Here is a 17,471-nt window from a genome sequence, read left to right on the forward strand (position 1 = left end):
CATTCAGAAATAGCTTTCAGGTTACCAAGGACCTCCTTATTAAATGGCCCTTTTTTTTCAGTCATCTCTCTTGCTCTCACAATGATGCATTTCACAGAGTTGACCACTGCTCTCCTCCTTGATACTATCTTCTCTTGTTTCCATGACACCATTCCTCCTGAGCAGCAGCCTGGTGTAGGGGAAAGAGTGCTAGATATGGAGTCAAAGGAGAAGGGGCCCATCTTCCTCGTCACCAGTAGCAACAACTGCTGACCAGCTGCCACCAACAGGAGGTTAAGCACAGAAGTCATGACAGTAGCAGTACCCCCTAGAGCGGTAAGGCAGCCCTCATCGCCTTCAACAGGGGAAGCAACTTATGAAGAAGAGGCCAGCCATCCCCAACAACTGCCAACCAATGACCACACACAGTGCAGGCAAGGCAACCTGGCAGAAGCAGCCCGAGATGAGGCAGGAGGAAGCAAGTCAAACCATTACCACTATATTAACCACCCTCTTCCTTCAGACCCTGCTGGGGACAGCCCAGGCCCCTGAAACCAAGAGCCTCGGGAATAAAGCATTGACTAATGATTTTAAGGAAGGGACATTAACATCAGCCACTGCACCATAAGAAACACTGATCTTTTCCATTTGACTTGCAGCTAAAACATTCCATATGTGTTATCTCCCCATTATAACTGTGGAACATGCTTATGTCTGCATGTATAAGAAGCAGATATAATGGGGAAGACAACACTTATGGAAAAATACGAGCTCTTTGAAAGGAGGGACTCTCTTACTTGTATCCTCAATGCTTAGCACAGTACTTGACACATATCAAGTGCATGCTTCATTCACTCATTCATTTTACTCAACCTTCTGAGCAAAAGAAAAATGGTCAAAAAATGGCTGTTGAAAGCAGAGCACTGGCGTGGAGGGACAGCACAGGAAGATGAATCATGTGGACTGAATCTATATGGGGTCAGAAATACAATGCTTTTGTATAAGTAAGAAATGGAAAACAATTTTTATTAACATGTTTTACATTTACAATTTTTTTATTAGCTAATCAACATCAACATGCAAAAATAAGCGCTAAATACAAACCTCTACAATATAGTTTTGTTTAAGCTACAATGGTTGGTTGGTTGGTTGGTTTGGAAAAGTTGTCAGTAATTGTCGAAGCTGAACTATTAGTTTCTGCAATGAATATATTTAGACCCTAGACTTATGTCGCCATCCTGCAAGGCCTCTTCAGAAACTGTCCAACGCTAGCTGATTTCCATGTGAATACATTCTCAAAGCAAGAAATAAGGCAGTAGCACTAATGATTTGACATGAACCCCTATGCATCTAACTAAGAACTTCAGAAAGACTTTCACACGAGGAGGGCAGACTGGAAGAGTCTATAAAAACAAGCAGTTTGGTTTGCTTGCCATGCTATGTTTTCTTGGTATGTTGGCAGCATCTTTAAGCTTCTGTTTGGAACAAACAGCTTCTGCTTGACTCTAGGATGAAGTCATCATCTCATGATCATCACATCCCTGGAAGTGCAATGTCTTAAGCTCAGCCCTATCATCACTTCCCTACAGGATCCATAGCAGAGAACGCAAAAGGCTGTCATGGAGAAACCCCCTTGTTTTTCCATGTATGATCATTAGCAAAAAGGGAGAATAACTGGAAAAACAAATGGGGAAAAGAGTTGAGTCACATTGTTAAGTGGGTCTAAAGGTCCCTCAGTGTTTAAGTCCTCCTTAAAAGAAAATTATTTGTGAAAGATTAAAGTACTTTTCAGAAGCATCAAATTTGTGACTTATGTTACAAAATCCTACCAATCAAAACGTTGTTTTCAAGTACAAACTTATTAAGTCATACTCCTCTCTTTCTAAGAGTAGTTATTGTTGCTCATTGATCTTTGGTCGCAAGAAACAACATTGCCACCGACAGGTCTCATCCTCCAGATGGCACATTTTGCTTCTTCGCCATCCCAGGCCGTGCCTAAGGAGGCAGGCCACCCCCTACGCTGTGTCCCCTTCCGGCTGGCGCTGGCACTCCATCCTGGGGCCGTGGGGATCTACATGATGTACACTTTCTCAGCTTGTGAGAAGTTGAAAACTTCTTTGGTTCTTGGGCACACGACTTTGTCATCTTGACGAATGGAAAGCAAGGACTGAAAAACAAGATTAAGACTGATGAATGCAAGTAAATCAAAATGAGACAGCACTCCACAATTCAGAAATCAGGCTATTAAGGATCAAAACGAGCCTGTTTGGTAAAAGTTCTGTAGAAAAGACAAGCCTTTCAAAGAGAACTCTTACACCTTCTCTCCCTTCTCTTCCCTCTGAATCTGCCACAAACCATTTACTTGTCTCACCCCAATGGAACTCAATGTCCAGAAGTATTCTTCATATTTGGTTGAGATATAATTCCAAAAATAAGATTAATGGAAAAACAAAGGAAACCAGAAAATCCTGAACTTTATAAATTCTCTTACTGCAGACACGGCGATGCTCCACAGTTTGAAGCAAGAGAACACTGGACAAGAGCAGAGAACAAACTTACATTGTAGCCATAGACATATCCATTTGGTAGCATCATGGGTGGATTGTTTTCATTCATGACATCTCCAGAAATCTTGCAGACCAGCCGGGAGTTGGCACAATGGGCCATGGGCAGAGGCTGGGCCAGCTTGTTCAGTGACTTACTACACACAGGGCAGTCTGGGTTCTTTGAACTCCCGTCTTCTTTGTAACACTGTCTGTTTCATAATGTGTCAAGGAGTCATAGCTTAACAAGGATTGCTATCATTAGAAAAAACAAGGCAACAACATGGTATGGAGGAAAGAGGGTCAGTTTTGGAGTTAGGAAACCTAGGCTTAAAATGCAGGTTCCATACTTATTACCTGTAAAACCTTAGGCAACTCTGTTGTCCCCACCTGGACAATGAAGGCACTGTACAGCTGACCTCTAAGTCCTTTATGGTTCTAAATCTCATACTCATTTACTCTGGGAAAAGGAAACATTTTTGAGGAACTATTTATTGCAATATATAAGCCAAACAGCAATTAACTTAAAATTTTTACATTTCTGGTATTCTCTGTCAAGTAGGTCTAACAAGAAAATGTAGTGTACTTTTACTGGAATTGAGACAAAAAAGAAGACACTCCTCCCCCTCCACATACATTCTCTCTGATGCAGTGACACCGGCCTCCTGGCTGTTCTGCGATCAAGACACTGCAGCACTCTGACCCAGGCACTGATACTAACTGTCCCCCCTGGCAGCGGTGCTCTCCCTCTGCATCTCTGCCTCTGGGCTTCCTTCAAATCCCTGCTAACATCCCACCTTCTACAGAAGCCTTTCTCAACCCTTCTTCATTCTAGGGCCTTCTCTCCAATTTATCCTGTACATTGCTTGTTATGTACATAGTTGTTTGCATGTCACCTCCCTCATCATACTGAGCTCCTTGAGAGGAAGGAAGGTTTTTTGCCTTTCTTGGAGGCACTAAATAAACGTTTATCTGCTGACCGACACTGGTGTGAATAGGTGAAATAAAATTAATTCGAAGCGCCCGAATGAAAAACAACCCTGCTTTTCGCTTTGCCACCTCCTCCCCTTGCCTGCCCCCAACTAAAAGCAACATAAATGACTGCTGGTGTGCTGATCTGCAAAGGGCTTGACCTGGATTTAAGGATCTGGGTTTGAATTTTGCCTTCAACCTCAATTAGCTTTGTGAACTTGGACAAATAACTTGACCTAAGGTTCAGTCTCCTCCTTTATCAAATAGGGACATTGGTAATCTCTTTTGTTTATGAGAACTGCATGCCTGTAAAGCCCTTTACAAACCTAACAGCACTACAGAAATGTCAGCTGTGATGATGAGGATGACAGAGCCATTTCCCAGAGCCAGATCATGAGGTACTTAAAGGTGATGATGATTAACCATCTCTGGTTATGGAAGTGACCTTCCACGCCAGTGGAAGCTCAGGCAGGTCCCACCAGGGTGCAAAGTTTTGGAGTACTGACCCAGAGATGCATTTTGTGTATACCATGTAAGAATCAAGTTAACTGAGTTTGAAAAGTCTCATAAGCAGGATGGCTGCAGGACAATGAGTATTTGGGTCAAAGAAATTCTTGGAGATCATCTATTAAATCATACTGTAAAGCAATTTAACAAGTCCTTTATAAAACTGCATAATAATTCTGGGAGATAGATGCTATTATCAGCAGGCAGTACAGGTAATATTATCAGAAGTCCTAGATTATAATCTACAGCTAGAAGGGTCTTCAGAGGTCATTCTGGTCAAACCCCCTCACTTCACAAGGCCCGGTGAGTTAAGTCACTTGCCCAAGGTTACAGAGGTAACAGGTCAGAGGCAGAATTTGAGCCCATGTATTCTGACTGCACTATGCTGCTTATTTTATATATGGGAGAAGCTGAGCCTCAGATGGGTTGATAAAGGCCCTGCCCATGGTCATACCCCTCAGAAGTGTGAGTCTTACAAGTTTATGACTCGGGTGTGATCTACAAACAAAAATGGAAGACAGGAAGAGTAAATTACATGGATAATTAAAATGAAAGGAATTTTGTTTCAATTACCTGGCTATTTTAGGAAAATCTATTTTGGCCTGAATTATCTGTGTAAATGCTTAAAGCCTTAAAGAATTGGCTTCGGAGTCAGAAGACCTAGGCATGACACTTATTATCTGAGGACTGTGGGCAAATCATAACCTCTCTGTGTCTGTTTCCTTGTCTTTAAAATGAGGACAGAAATACTCATCACTATATCTCACAGGGTGACTGTGAAGAAGGTTCTTGGTAAACCAAATTACAGAAAATTGGCACTAATCATTATTAATTTACATAGTAATAACAATAGTAGCTAGTATTTATGTAGCACTTTAAAGTGCTTTAAAACATTACACCATTTTATCCTCACACACAATCCCTGTGACGTAGGTGCCATTATTATTCCTATTTATATTTGACGAAACCAAGGCAGAGAGAGGTTCAGGGACTTGCCACTAGCGAGTGTCTGAAGCAGGATTTGAATTCAGATTTTACTGACTCCAAGCCTGGTAGTCTCTCTACTCTGCCACCAGCTGCCTCTTAACATACGAAACCTTTTGCCCATAGGATTCCTTCATCTCTGTTGAATGAAAGTACATTTCATCATTTGTTCTCTACTTCTCACTTCACCTTTAAAAAGGTCATTTTCACTTCCTATTACAGTGCATTATGGATAGGAGAAGAATTTATGAATAAATAAGAGACAGAAAGCACTGTGGGATGTAAAGTGGGTAACTGATTACATGAAATTAAAAAGTTTCTGTCCAAATAAAACCAACGGAGATAAGATTAAAAAGAAAGCAGAAAATTGGGGAAAAAATTTTTACAGAGTTTCTCAGATAAAGGCCTCATATCTCAACTATATAGCAAACTGAGTCAAATTTGTAAGAATTTAAGTCATTTCCTTGTTGATAAATGGTCAAAGGATATGAACAAAAGTTTTTGGAAGAAGAACTCAAAGCCATATTATAGTCATATAAATTTAAAAATGCTCTAAATCATTATTGATTAGAAAAACGCAAATTAAAATAACTTTGAATACCATAAAAGAACTATCAGATTAGCTAAAATGATAGAAGGGGAAAATGACAAATGTTGGTGGGGATGTGGAAAAACTGGGACACTAAAACACTGTTGATGGAACTGTGAAATGATCCAACCATTTGGGGGAGCAATTTGGAATTATGCCCAAAGAATTATAAAACTATGTACACTCTTTGACTCAGCAATAGCACTATTAGGTTTGTTTCCCAAAGTGATCAGAGAAAAAGGAAAAGAACCTGTAAGTTCTAAAATATTTATAGCGGCTCTCTTTGAAGTGGCAAAGAACTGGAAATTGAGGGGATGCCCATCAACAGGGGAACGGATGGATAAGTTGTGGTAAAGATTATGATGGAATACTACTGTGCTGTAAGAAATGATGAGTTTGCCGATTTTAGGAAAACATGGAAAGACACGCATGAAATAATGAGTGCAATAAGCAGAAACAAGAGAACACTGTATACAGTAACAGCAATAGTGTTTGAAGAGTAAATGTGAATGACTAGGCTATTCTGAGTAATATGAATATTCAGATCAACTAAAAAGGACCTGCGAATGCAGATGCTATCCACCTCTAGAGAAAGAACTGATAACATGGAAATATGTATCGTATGGTGCCACATACATATCTGTATCATGGACTTCTCTAATGTGGGGTTGGGAGGGAGGGAGACAACTCAGAACTCAAAATGTAACAAAAGAATAAGTAAAAGAAAATTTTAAAAAAGAAAAAAAATAGAGCGTATTAGTTGTTGAAATGTTATGATTCCAAATGTGGTGACTGCATTGTCATTGGCAATGAGAACATGTTGATTGTACACACTGGCCAATTTTACATTTTTTTTTGTCTATTACACTATTTCTTGTTTTAATCTTTAAATACTGTTGGAATGATTTAGTTTGGTTTGTTTCATGCCCAACTTTCCCCCTACATTGTGTTTCGTGTGTAAATTTCCATCATTTTCCTCTGTACTGTTCTGAAAATAAGTTTGTATGCTAAACTGTGGTTGCTATTATCTGTCAAGTTCTTGCCTGGACCCTTTTGGTTTTCCTGCTGCGGCAAATGCTTTAGATCAATTAATTTTTTTTTTTTTTAGAGAAGTATCCTGGGACAGCTAGGTGGTGCAGTGGATAGAGCACCAGCCCTGAATTTAGGAGGACCCGAGTTCAAATCGGGCCTCAGACACATAACACTAGCTGTGTGACCCGAGGCAAGTCACTTAACCCCACTGCCTAGCCAAAAAAAAAAAGTGTTCTTATCTTTATCCATTTCCTATTTTTCAGCACCAACAGCTTGCCTGAATAGTTCATGCTGAAGTTGTTATAGCTGCAGTGTTCTTGTGAAACCTTTATCTTTGTAATATGGTGTTTACTTAATTAACCTTTTATCTAACCTAGCTGGTATTCTGACCACACATAAACCAGTGATTTGGAGATGATTCTGTTTGTTAAAATTCCCCATTCCCCAATATTCTTGTGGTATATTTTCAGGCATATTTACATGCCTGAAAATCAGGAAATGCTACAAACACTAAAGAATGAAGACTAAGGATCAACCCAGTGGTATTAGAGATATGTATGGAAGCACAGTGTGCTAGACTTAGAATCTGGAAGACCTGGATTTGAATCTTGCCTCTGACACTTAGTGGCTGTCTGACTATGGCTCTCTCTTCATCTCTCTGGGCTTCAATTTCCTCATATGTAAAATGGGGGTTTTGTTCTAGATGACCTGAGGTGCCTTCCATCTTTAGATCTATGACCTACGGCCTTTACAGTGGGAGCTAGAGAAGAATCCAAAAGGTGGTAGGACTATTGCTCAGGAAGGATGGGATTAAAATAACACATGATGGTTGAGAAGGCTAAACTACTCAATGCTTAAATTTGTTTCTATTTTTTCATTTAAGGAAAACGTTCTTTAATGCTAGAAAGGACGCACAAAAAAAGTTAGCAGGGAGAAGAAATTCAAGAAAGATGGTGAAGACAAACAGCCTCTAGCCCTTTTCAGTGAGTTTAAGTCACCAGTTTATGATGAACTACATCAAAGAATAATAATAATGTTGCTATCATTCAGTGTGTGTGACCGCATCTGGGGTTCTTTCTTGGCAAAGATCCTAGAGTAGTTTACCATTTCCTTCTCCATTTTACAGGTGAGAAAACTGAGGCAAAAAGGGCTGACTTGCCCAGGGTCACAACTAGTAAGTATCTGAGGCCAGAGTAACTCTATCTACTGTACCACTTAGCTATCCATCATCATTATCATCATCATCATAATGATAATAGCAAATTCTCATTTCAGTGCTCATCCTTTTTGACCTCTCTGCAGTATCTGACAATGCCTCTTTCTGGATGGCATCTTTTCTTCAGGGCTTTGTGATGCTTTCTCTTCCTACCTGTCTAAATACTTCCACAATCTCCTTTGCTGATTCATTGTCTCTGTTATGTTTCCTAACTGTGGGAGATCCCCCAAGGACCTGTACTGGTCCTTCCTCTCTCTACCTTGGCTCACTTGGTGATCTCAATAATTCCCATGGGTTTAATTATCGCTGAAATTCAGATAATCCCCAAATCCATCTTCTATCTATCCATCTAAAGGATGTTTCAAACTGGATGTTCTGTAGGTATCTCAAGCTCAATATATCCGAAATAGAACTCACCATCTTTCTCCTCAAAACCACCTCTCCTTCAAAGCTTCCCAATTTTTGTCTAGGGCACCACCATCCTTCTAGTCTCCTAAGTTTGAAATTCTGGCATCATTCTTGATTCCTCACAAAGTAAACAGAGCCAAAGTTTGAACTCAGTTCCTTCAGATCCAAATCCAGAACTCTCGTGGTAATAGCTGAGCAGCAGCTCACATGTCTATGGGACTTGATGGTTTACAAAGCATTTTCTTCACAAAGCTGTCAGGTTCAGATTGCTACTATCCCTATCACCATTTTAAAGATAAGGAAATCAAAGCTGGAGAAGGTAAAGTGATTAGTGAGTAAGCAGCAGAAGACAGGATACTTGGCCTTGGGGGCTCCAAGCTAAGTGTTCTTTCCACTTCATTATCTTGCTGTTCATTGAAAGAGAGCTCTTCCCTATGCTAGACGCTTTTTGTTCAGGGAAGGGTCTCTAGAAGAACCGTACTGGGTCTTCTAACTCCAAGATTTGTTGAGTTTGTGGCTACTCTCACAACATACGAAGGACAACTCAGTGGGAATAACGGTTCAGCTGAACAATGAGTTTCATTGTCTAGCTGAAACCTAAAGCAAGGAGTGGTCTAAACCAAACCAGCCGACCTTTCTGAACACAGATGGTACGTCCACAGTCACCTGACTATATATCCTTAGCATCACTACTTAGGTCTTCCCTGTTTCTTTCTTTCTTTTTTTTAGGTAATTGGGGTTAAGTGACTGGCCCAGGGTCACACAGCTAGTAATTGTCAAGTGTTTGGTCTAAGGCTGCATTTGAACTGAGGTCCTCCTGACTTCAAGGCCAGTGCTCTATTCACTGCACCACCTAGCTGCCCCCCCTTGTTTCTTTATTATAAACAGAACAAACTCATTGCTAATAAGTAGCAGCTGCCAGAGAGTGGACACTGGACCAGGAATGAGGGGGCTCCATCCTGACTGTTAAGAGGCACCCTGGCAAAGTCTCTCCCTTCTCTGCACTTCAGTCTTCATCTGTAAAATGAGGGATAAGACTAGAGATTTTCTACAATTTCTCTTCTAGAGCTACCATTCTATTATTCCAGGCCTGGAAAAGGGTACAACCTGCTTTAAAGTCTATTTAGAAAAAAATCAAGTCATTAAGTCCCTGAGGATATAAATTCAGTGGGAAAATATCATTCTACATGAATAACTGGACGACTTTTGGTGTTCACATAAAACCTAAGAGAATTTTCTCTGATTAATTATTTCTTACATCATTCCTTTAGAAATATGGCCATGAAATACTACCAAATTGGTATGTTCACTGGTTAAATCAAAACTAAGGAGCATCTCTGAAGGGTTTCTTCTTTTAAGATCACAGATTTAGAGTGGGAAGAGACCTCAGGGGTCCATCTAGTCCCATTTTCTCATCTTGTGTGTGAGATACTGAGGCTCAGAAAGGTTTTGTGACTTGCCTTAAGTTACACAGACTTGGTGTGCTGGTACTAGGAAGAGCACTCTGGTCCTGTGACTAATTCCAGTGCTCTTTCTACTTTATTACAAACACTCAGAGCAGACAGGGACATCAGAAACCATCTAGTTCTAACCCATTTTATAGATGGAGAAACTGAGGACCAGAGAAGGGAATGGTCCCCTGAATTTGAGTAGGCTGCACACTATGGTGGGAATACATTCCTCCTGCCCCTTCCTTACCTTGTCAAAATCTTTTGTGGAACCTTCCTTGATATTCTCAAGAGGAAAGTGCCACCTTTGCTCATATTTTCCTAGAGCATTTCAGATATCTTCTCTGCCCTTATCCCATTCCACCTAGTAGTATGCTTACCTGTGCACATGTTTTCTTCTTAGCAGACTGTAAATTCCTTACAGAAGGGACTCAGATACTAGGTTGCTGGCAATCTCTGTATCCTCACCTCTGAGCACAAGGCCCTGGCCCCATGTTTAAACCTCTGTCCAAGATCATGTAACTATCAGGTGCTGGGGTGGGATTCAAAACCAGGTCTTTTGACTTGAAGGCCTACTGACTCTTTATATCATATAGAACTACCTAGTGGGTCCCTCTCAACACACTGACACAAATGATCATAAACCTGTGTTTCTTTAAAAATCAGGCCAGGTTCATCATTCACTTCATCTCTTCTGTCATATAGAAAACCTGTTTATTTACCCAGTGACATTCAGGAATTACATGAAAAAATTTTATTTTTGTAAAATAAAATTTCACTTTGTTGTTATTTCAATGTGAACCAAATAAAAACAGGTTTAAGTTTCACGTTATGCTCATAATTTGTAGCCAGGAAAGGATACGGTGTTTTTATGGCAGAAAGGCCTGCCTGGAGTGTGATGGTGAAGACTGAGTTATTTCCCAGCTGATGTAGCCTGTAATTATCATACCTAAACTGCTGAATCAGCATCCTCCATCGGGCAGGGTCCAAAAGATCCTGTAATGAAATAAAAGGAAAAAGACTAGAAACGAGATCCCTTTCTAGCTCCAAGATTCTAGATGAGAACTATTTATCCTCTAAGCAAAATTTCACAGAATGCTCCATAATAATTTCTACCCAGATACTCCAAAGCCATCAGATAATTAAATAACCTGATTATCATAAAAAGGATTTGTTTTAATAAAAAGAGGTGAGGAGGGGGGCAGCAGGAAAAAAAAATCACCAGATGGCAATTATAAGCATTTCATTGGGAGACAGGAGGAAATGAATTTTAAAATGAAAATATTTTTTTCCAATGTAGGCATTTACAGTGTTGAAGGTCATTATTGAAACTTTGTTATTTTTATGCTTTGATTTAAAACCCACTGATGTGACCTTAATATTCTGTATTTAATTTTCTGGAATGTTGGTTTGGTTATGAAGCGAAATTAATACTTTGGAATGTCAGAGTTTTTCAAGCTACTGGGAATTAAAACACATGACTGAGCAAACTTCTGTCAAAGAAATATAAATGTTTTAAGTCCAGTCAGCTCTGCTGCATTAAGTACCCAACAGGACTCAAGCAACGGAAACAAACAACACCTAACGAAGCCAAACCTTCAAATCTAGTATTTCTAGAGCCTGAGGTTCAAGAAGATAGAGGATAGAGGAAGCCTTCATTTTAGAGAAAGGCCTCTGTTATTTCAAAACTGTAACTCAACCTCAGGCTACGAAAACAGGTTTAATCTAAATTGCATTTAAATCTATGGGATTTTAAGTAGAGGAAAATCCTATTTTTAAATTAACCCTGTCCTACAGCAAAAATCAGTCTTCTTGGTTGGTTGAGATAGAACAGAGCAAATTTGACCCCCTAATCCTTGGATGTCCCAGAAGTAGAAATCAGAGTAAGACTGTGGCTCATATAAACAGTTGGTTAGTTGTTCAATTCTAAATAAGTGCCATAGACATTCTGGTATTTGGGAGGCATGTCTATAATATCCACACACAACCCAAAGATTTTTTTTTAATTAATCTAGTAATGTTTTCTTTCATTTCTCATAAAATGTTTTGTAGGGTACAGTGCAAATGAAATACTAAACATGGCATGTGAGCAGCCTACAGATTCTGAGTCACCACCAAAAGAACTATCTTGATTATGAAAAGGCTTGAGCCTGTGTCTTGGAATGGATGAATTAATTCACAATATACAAAATGCACATATATAGACTTAATTAAATGCCTGCACTCAACAAAGAGTTCACAGACTTAACAAGGTTTGCTCTGAAAAAACTGCTTTCTATGCACTCTCTGACATGTGGCTTCTGTAAAGCTAAGTATTTTGTGTTTTTAATTGCCTCTGGGAGTTGGTATGTACCCAAATTCCAACTCTACCTCACTGTGGAGCATGATAAGGAATTTTTTTCTAAAGGTAGTTTAATTTTATTTTTAAATTTAATTTAATTTTTTGGGTTACATTTTAAGTTCTGAACTGTCTCCCTCCCTTCCCCTCCCCACTAGAGAAGGCCACCATTTGACACAGATTTATAAGCAGATTTAAAACTAAACTATGCATACTTCTATTTATCATCTACAAGTATTCCCAAGAGATGCCTAACCACTGTGGTGCCTTGCCCCAGGGTTTAAGCTTCTCTTGGTTAATGCTGGATAGTGTTTGCTCCTGCTGCCTTCACCCCACCATGGGTACTCACTCTCTGTTCTAAACATTTTTCCAGCACATATGCAAACAACTAGTTCTATTTCACACTTATTCGGGAGGGGGAGGGGATATGAATGGCCTACAGTTTTCTGGGCTACTCAGGTGCTTTACAGTTAGAAACAAATGGCAACTAGGGAATTGTTATTTCACAACTCAATGGCTGTAACACCCAAAGATCTTCATTAAGTTTTCTAAGGGTAACGGGGTGTGCACCTACCAACGAAGTAGGTGCCAAACCAGACCATCCTTGTGAAGGGATCAGAAGCAAATATGTGCTACGTTACCTTAAAGTGGTTCGTGCTCTTTGCTCTAGCTTATAACATGCTAGGCAATGTTTATGCACACACCAATAAATACATGTCTGTAGAGGCAAGCTTGGAGAGAAAGCTGAGGAAGGTGGTTTAGTGGACCTCAGAATTGGGTAAGACAGTGCAACAAGGAGGAAAGGTACATGGCGGCAGGATTTGGAAGAAGATAAATTCAAAGGTACAAATTTATCACTTTGTTGGGGGATAATTTTCACATTGATGAATGAATAAAAAAGCATTTATCAAGTACTGACTATGTACCTGACAATGTGCTAAGTGCTTAGGCAAGACAAAAAGCACGATAATTCCTCCCTTCAAGGGGCTTGCACTTTGATAGGGGAAAACAATACAAATAGGACAGCGGAGGGCAGGGAAAGAGTTTTGCTATGGGAAGTTACTGCGATGATGATGAATGGCATCATGGGGCAATTTATTAACCTGGTCTTAACAGTGTTGTTTTAATTACTATTCCTAGAGCTAGACACGAAAAGTAGGAGGTGCAGGGTAGGGAATCAGAAGGAAAACATCAGGATTAGGTCAGAGAGAAATGCGGTAATTAGAGTGACTTGGGAGTTATTCACAGAATGATTTCAACAGAAGCTATAGGAATAGTTGAAGGAGCCTACTGGCAAGGTCAGCCCTGTTCTAGAAAAGGCTGCTCCATCATAATTAGAATGATTCTTTTGAATTGGACTGCCAAAGACCAACGTTTTTAATCTAGCTTAATTCAAGGAATCAGAAATGTGAAAAATAAACAAAAAATTGTATAAAAGTCCCAACAATGAGACTTTTAGCTTAGTAAAACTAAAGAGGGATGAAAGAACTGACCTAAATATTTATGGCTTTCAAGTAAAATTCTATCTCTGAAAGTTAAAGAATTTTTATTATGCAATAGTGAGGCATTAAGAAAACAGAGGAAAAAAGGGCTATTTTCCTAACTAAGTTAAAAAAAAAGACCCGTCAAATGAAATTAATCATCAAACTTGGAGTTCTTTACTGGTCTTCATAAAAGAGGGATTCCTCTACACTGACAAAAATTACAGCCATCTCTCATTTCATAAAAAGCTGATCTGTTGACCATTTGATTATAGTCTTTTAAAAATCTTGCTTGAATGTTTTAAAACTGATGCCTCTGACACAAGGAAACCATCATCAAAGAATACTTTTATTTTCTTTTACCATGAGAAGTCTCTTCCTAATGAGTTGTTGGAATAATTACATGGGAATGAATGTACCACATATATGCCATGTAACCTACCACAGTTTGTAGTACCTTTGATTGAGAAAGCTCACATTCAGCTTAAGACTGTAGCAAAATCAAGACACCTAAGCAATCATACATCAATTTTGCACCTATCATGCCATAATAGGCTTGCATTCACTTTATGTTAAATGTCAAATTTCATTTCAAAGTCAGAAATATTCACAATGGAGTGTGGGACTGTGTAGTTCCATGTTCTTTCATCCTTACGTACAGGTTAAATAAGACAAGTATATAATTTTTCCCTGTCCAATATTACCCTACCCCTAGACAAAAACCCTATTTTGACAATAAAAGACTCAAAATGCTCAAACATTTAAAATGAGCAAGAATTCATTTTCAAATAAAAACAACTTTATTTTCTTGATGTTGTCACAGAAATATTTAGAAATATTTCTTTGTGGCACAAGATGGAAGATGATTTTTTAATCTTCTAAGCATAATTTTGTGTTTTGGGCTGTATTTCACATATCATAGATAAAGGAGTTACCACCTGCTGGGAGTTTTATCTGACAATCTGTTGGATCCTTCAGCTTTCCTGGAAAACTTTCTCAGTTTCTTACCTATTTTGGAAATTTTGAGTTGTGATTGTTTTTTTCTGTCTAAAATACTATGAAATTGCTAATCTGGAAAATTTTATTCCATGTTTAGAATTTCAATGATTAGCCTGGTATTTATATGGGAGACTAAATAATAGGACTTTAACTATCAAAAAAGTGTAACCAAGAAATTGACTGTCCTGAAGAATCTGCTTTGATGAACATGTATTACCAGGCACAGCTAAATTTTGACCATGAAGGGAAGAACAATTTAGGTCATGTAAACACATTATTAAAACCAAACATTGGTCTCCTCAGGTTACTAAAATCCTTATTGCATAACAGTAAAATAGTGAAATCCTTTTAGTAGGGTCCCAAACTTACAGAAAATTCTCACATAATGAAGAGAGTAATCAAAGCTTGAGGTCTTAATTCCACTTCCTGTTTTAGGAAAAATTTTGGTTATTTGAAAATGATTACCTGATTAACTGGAATCCCTAATAAACATGACTCAAAGCCTCTGGACTTCCTGTAATATTTGAATTGAAGAGATAGCATCTACTAAGTTCTAGCTGACCTTTTACATGATGTAGTCAAATAGAGGCTAGAGAATTGCCAGAGGAACGTTCTCGTTTCGGGATACCGCTCTATCTTGTTGTCTCACCTTTGGCTGGGGAGACACCAGGATAATTTTTACATCGGTTTTGTTTCTGAAAGTCCATTTGATTTCTGCTGAGTTAATAATGGCCACTAGGTGACCTCCTGGAGCCCTATGCTAGGAACTAGTAACACATAAAATCAAAACTGTACATCTGATTTGGTTTAATTACAATGCAACCTTAGCAAAACCTTATGACTTAGGGTTTTTTTTTCTCTCTATTACAACTAAAACTTACTTTTTATCCTTTGGTGTCCTGATTGCATGTATTCTTCTTATTTTTTTCCTGGTGCTTTTGTATTTGATTTATATAGTACTATCCAAAGATGGGGATTTTAAGCTCCCCCATTTCAAAATCTACAAGTTTTTAGGCTTTAAAAACCGTTATGCTGCTACTGATTCACTACCAACCAAAGAGGCTTCATTTAGTTACTTCACAATGTAGTACTGAATATTTTCTAGATTTCCTATACTTCTTTATTTCGTCAAGGTACGCAATTCTGGGTGGCTCTAACAGGTTAGCTGGTAACTGTAAATCTGGTTGGGGTATATTTTAGAAGGTACAAAGATGCCTGGCAGAGTTTCCAAGGGCTATTCTGCAGCTCATTGGCCCAAACTGCACAGGAAATTTCCAATCAAATTTGGAAACTTACCCTTCTCATTGGTTCCTTCTTTAACACCTTCCAAAAGTAAAGTTTCTCCCTATCTTGTAAAAACTTTTAGCGGCAGCTAGGTGGTACAGTGGATAGAGCACTGGCCCTGGATTCAGGAGGACCTGAGTTCAAATCCAGCCTCAGACAAAACATCTGACACTTACTAGCTGTGTGACTCTAGGCAAGTCACTTAACCCCAACTGCCTAAAAACAAAAAAAAAAGTTTAAAAAAAACCTTTTAATAAATCCTGTTACTTCTCACTACTAGACTATGTCTTTTCCCTTTAAAACCAAGTTTTTCAAAGGGCTGCCTTCATTTCCTCATCTCTCATGTCTCCTTTTTCCACTTCAGTTTGCTTCCACACTGACTATAACTACACTGAATATTCACCAGTGATCTAATCATCAAAATCAGTGGCCTTTTCTTACTCCCCTCCTTGACTTCTCTGCTATCTTTGGCCCTGCTGAGAGACATCTTCTATCACAATGTCTCCATGAAATATTTCCTTAGAACACTGTAGCTAGTGATCTCATCTAGGCCTGAGCTTCCATGGTTCTTTGTACCTGTGCCCCTCAAGTGGTAGTCAGAATACACTGTCTTATGCTGTAGTGTCTGGACAGTAAATGGTCACAGCACGATCTCAGTTATTTGGGCTCAGAACCAGTCACCCCTGAGTCTGCCTCTCCTCTAAACTTCCACATTGAGTCAGTGGCTAAGTCTCATCAATTCTACCTCTGTATCTGTTGTATTGGTTGTCTTGTTTCTCCCTCCAACTGCTACCATATTTGAAGCTATCATTACCACTTGCATGGTCAATTACAGCAATCTTCTATTTGCTCTCCATGCCTTCACTGTAGGCGTACTCCTGTCTAGTCCATCCTGCAAACAGTGGCCAAAATCATGTTCCTAAAGCACACATCCAAGCACTTCACTCCTTGCTCAAAAGGATTCAGAGGCTCACTACTGCCTCGAGGAGAAAAGAAAATCTCCCTACCCTGGCATTTAAGGCCCTCTACAATCTGGCTTTAATCCATCTTCTCCAGCCATATTTCATATCACTCCCTTTTATATACTTATCTTCCAACCAACCTGGACAGGTATTCTTTCAACTTGATAATCAGTCTCCAGGTTGTATACTCATGTGATCTGTCAGGACTGGAATGAGCACCTTGCACAAAATATTTGCTTAATTAAAGCTTGTTCACCAACTCCTCCATTCTGCCTTTAAGAATCCTTCTCTTCAGGGCAGCTAGGTAGTGCAGTAGATACAGCACTGGTCCTGGAGTTAGGAGGACCTGAACTCAAATCTGGCCTCAGATACTTGACACTTACTAGCTATGTGTCCCTGGGCAAGTCACTTAACCCCATTCCTTCCTACTCGAGCATTCTGTCTAGATATCTGCATTGTTTTTCTCACTTCCTATTTAATATCAGCATATTCCTAATAGAATGTAACCATCCTGAAAGCAGGGATTATGCCATTTTAAATCTAACAATCCCCAATGGCTAGCATAGTTCCATAGCTACAATAGGGGTTTAATTGCTAAATCCTTCACAATGTTTAGCAGACATATGGACTACTAATAATAGCCAATATTTATATACGGCTTTAAGATTTGCAGAGGATTTAACATATCTTCTCTGATTTGATCCTCATAATCTACCAAGGAAGTACAAA

General features: G+C 39.1%; 1 protein-coding gene across 3 annotated transcripts in view; it reads right to left on the bottom strand.

Moving 5' to 3' along the window:
• Positions 1 to 984: 984 nt before the first annotated feature.
• The window catches only part of MAEA (macrophage erythroblast attacher, E3 ubiquitin ligase), a 141,345-nt gene continuing 124,858 nt past the window's right edge, over positions 985 to 17,471 (bottom strand). For 2 of the 3 annotated variants that reach the window (XM_020992257.2, XM_020992258.2), the window contains 3 exons: positions 10,541 to 10,674; positions 2,539 to 2,734; positions 985 to 2,146 (listed from right to left, as the gene is read on the bottom strand). In XM_020992257.2, coding sequence (XP_020847916.1) covers positions 2,051 to 2,146; positions 2,539 to 2,734; positions 10,541 to 10,674 — 426 coding nt within the window. In that variant the 3' untranslated portion in view covers positions 985 to 2,050. The remainder of the gene's footprint in view (positions 2,147 to 2,538; positions 2,735 to 10,540; positions 10,675 to 17,471) is intronic. The other variant, XM_078148745.1, reaches the window with a different exon arrangement.

The sequence above is a fragment of the Phascolarctos cinereus genome, unplaced genomic scaffold (assembly GCF_003287225.1).
Source record: "Phascolarctos cinereus isolate Bilbo 61053 unplaced genomic scaffold, phaCin_HiC Scaffold_9;HRSCAF=440, whole genome shotgun sequence".
In the NCBI taxonomy this organism is placed as follows: Eukaryota; Metazoa; Chordata; class Mammalia; order Diprotodontia; family Phascolarctidae; genus Phascolarctos; species Phascolarctos cinereus.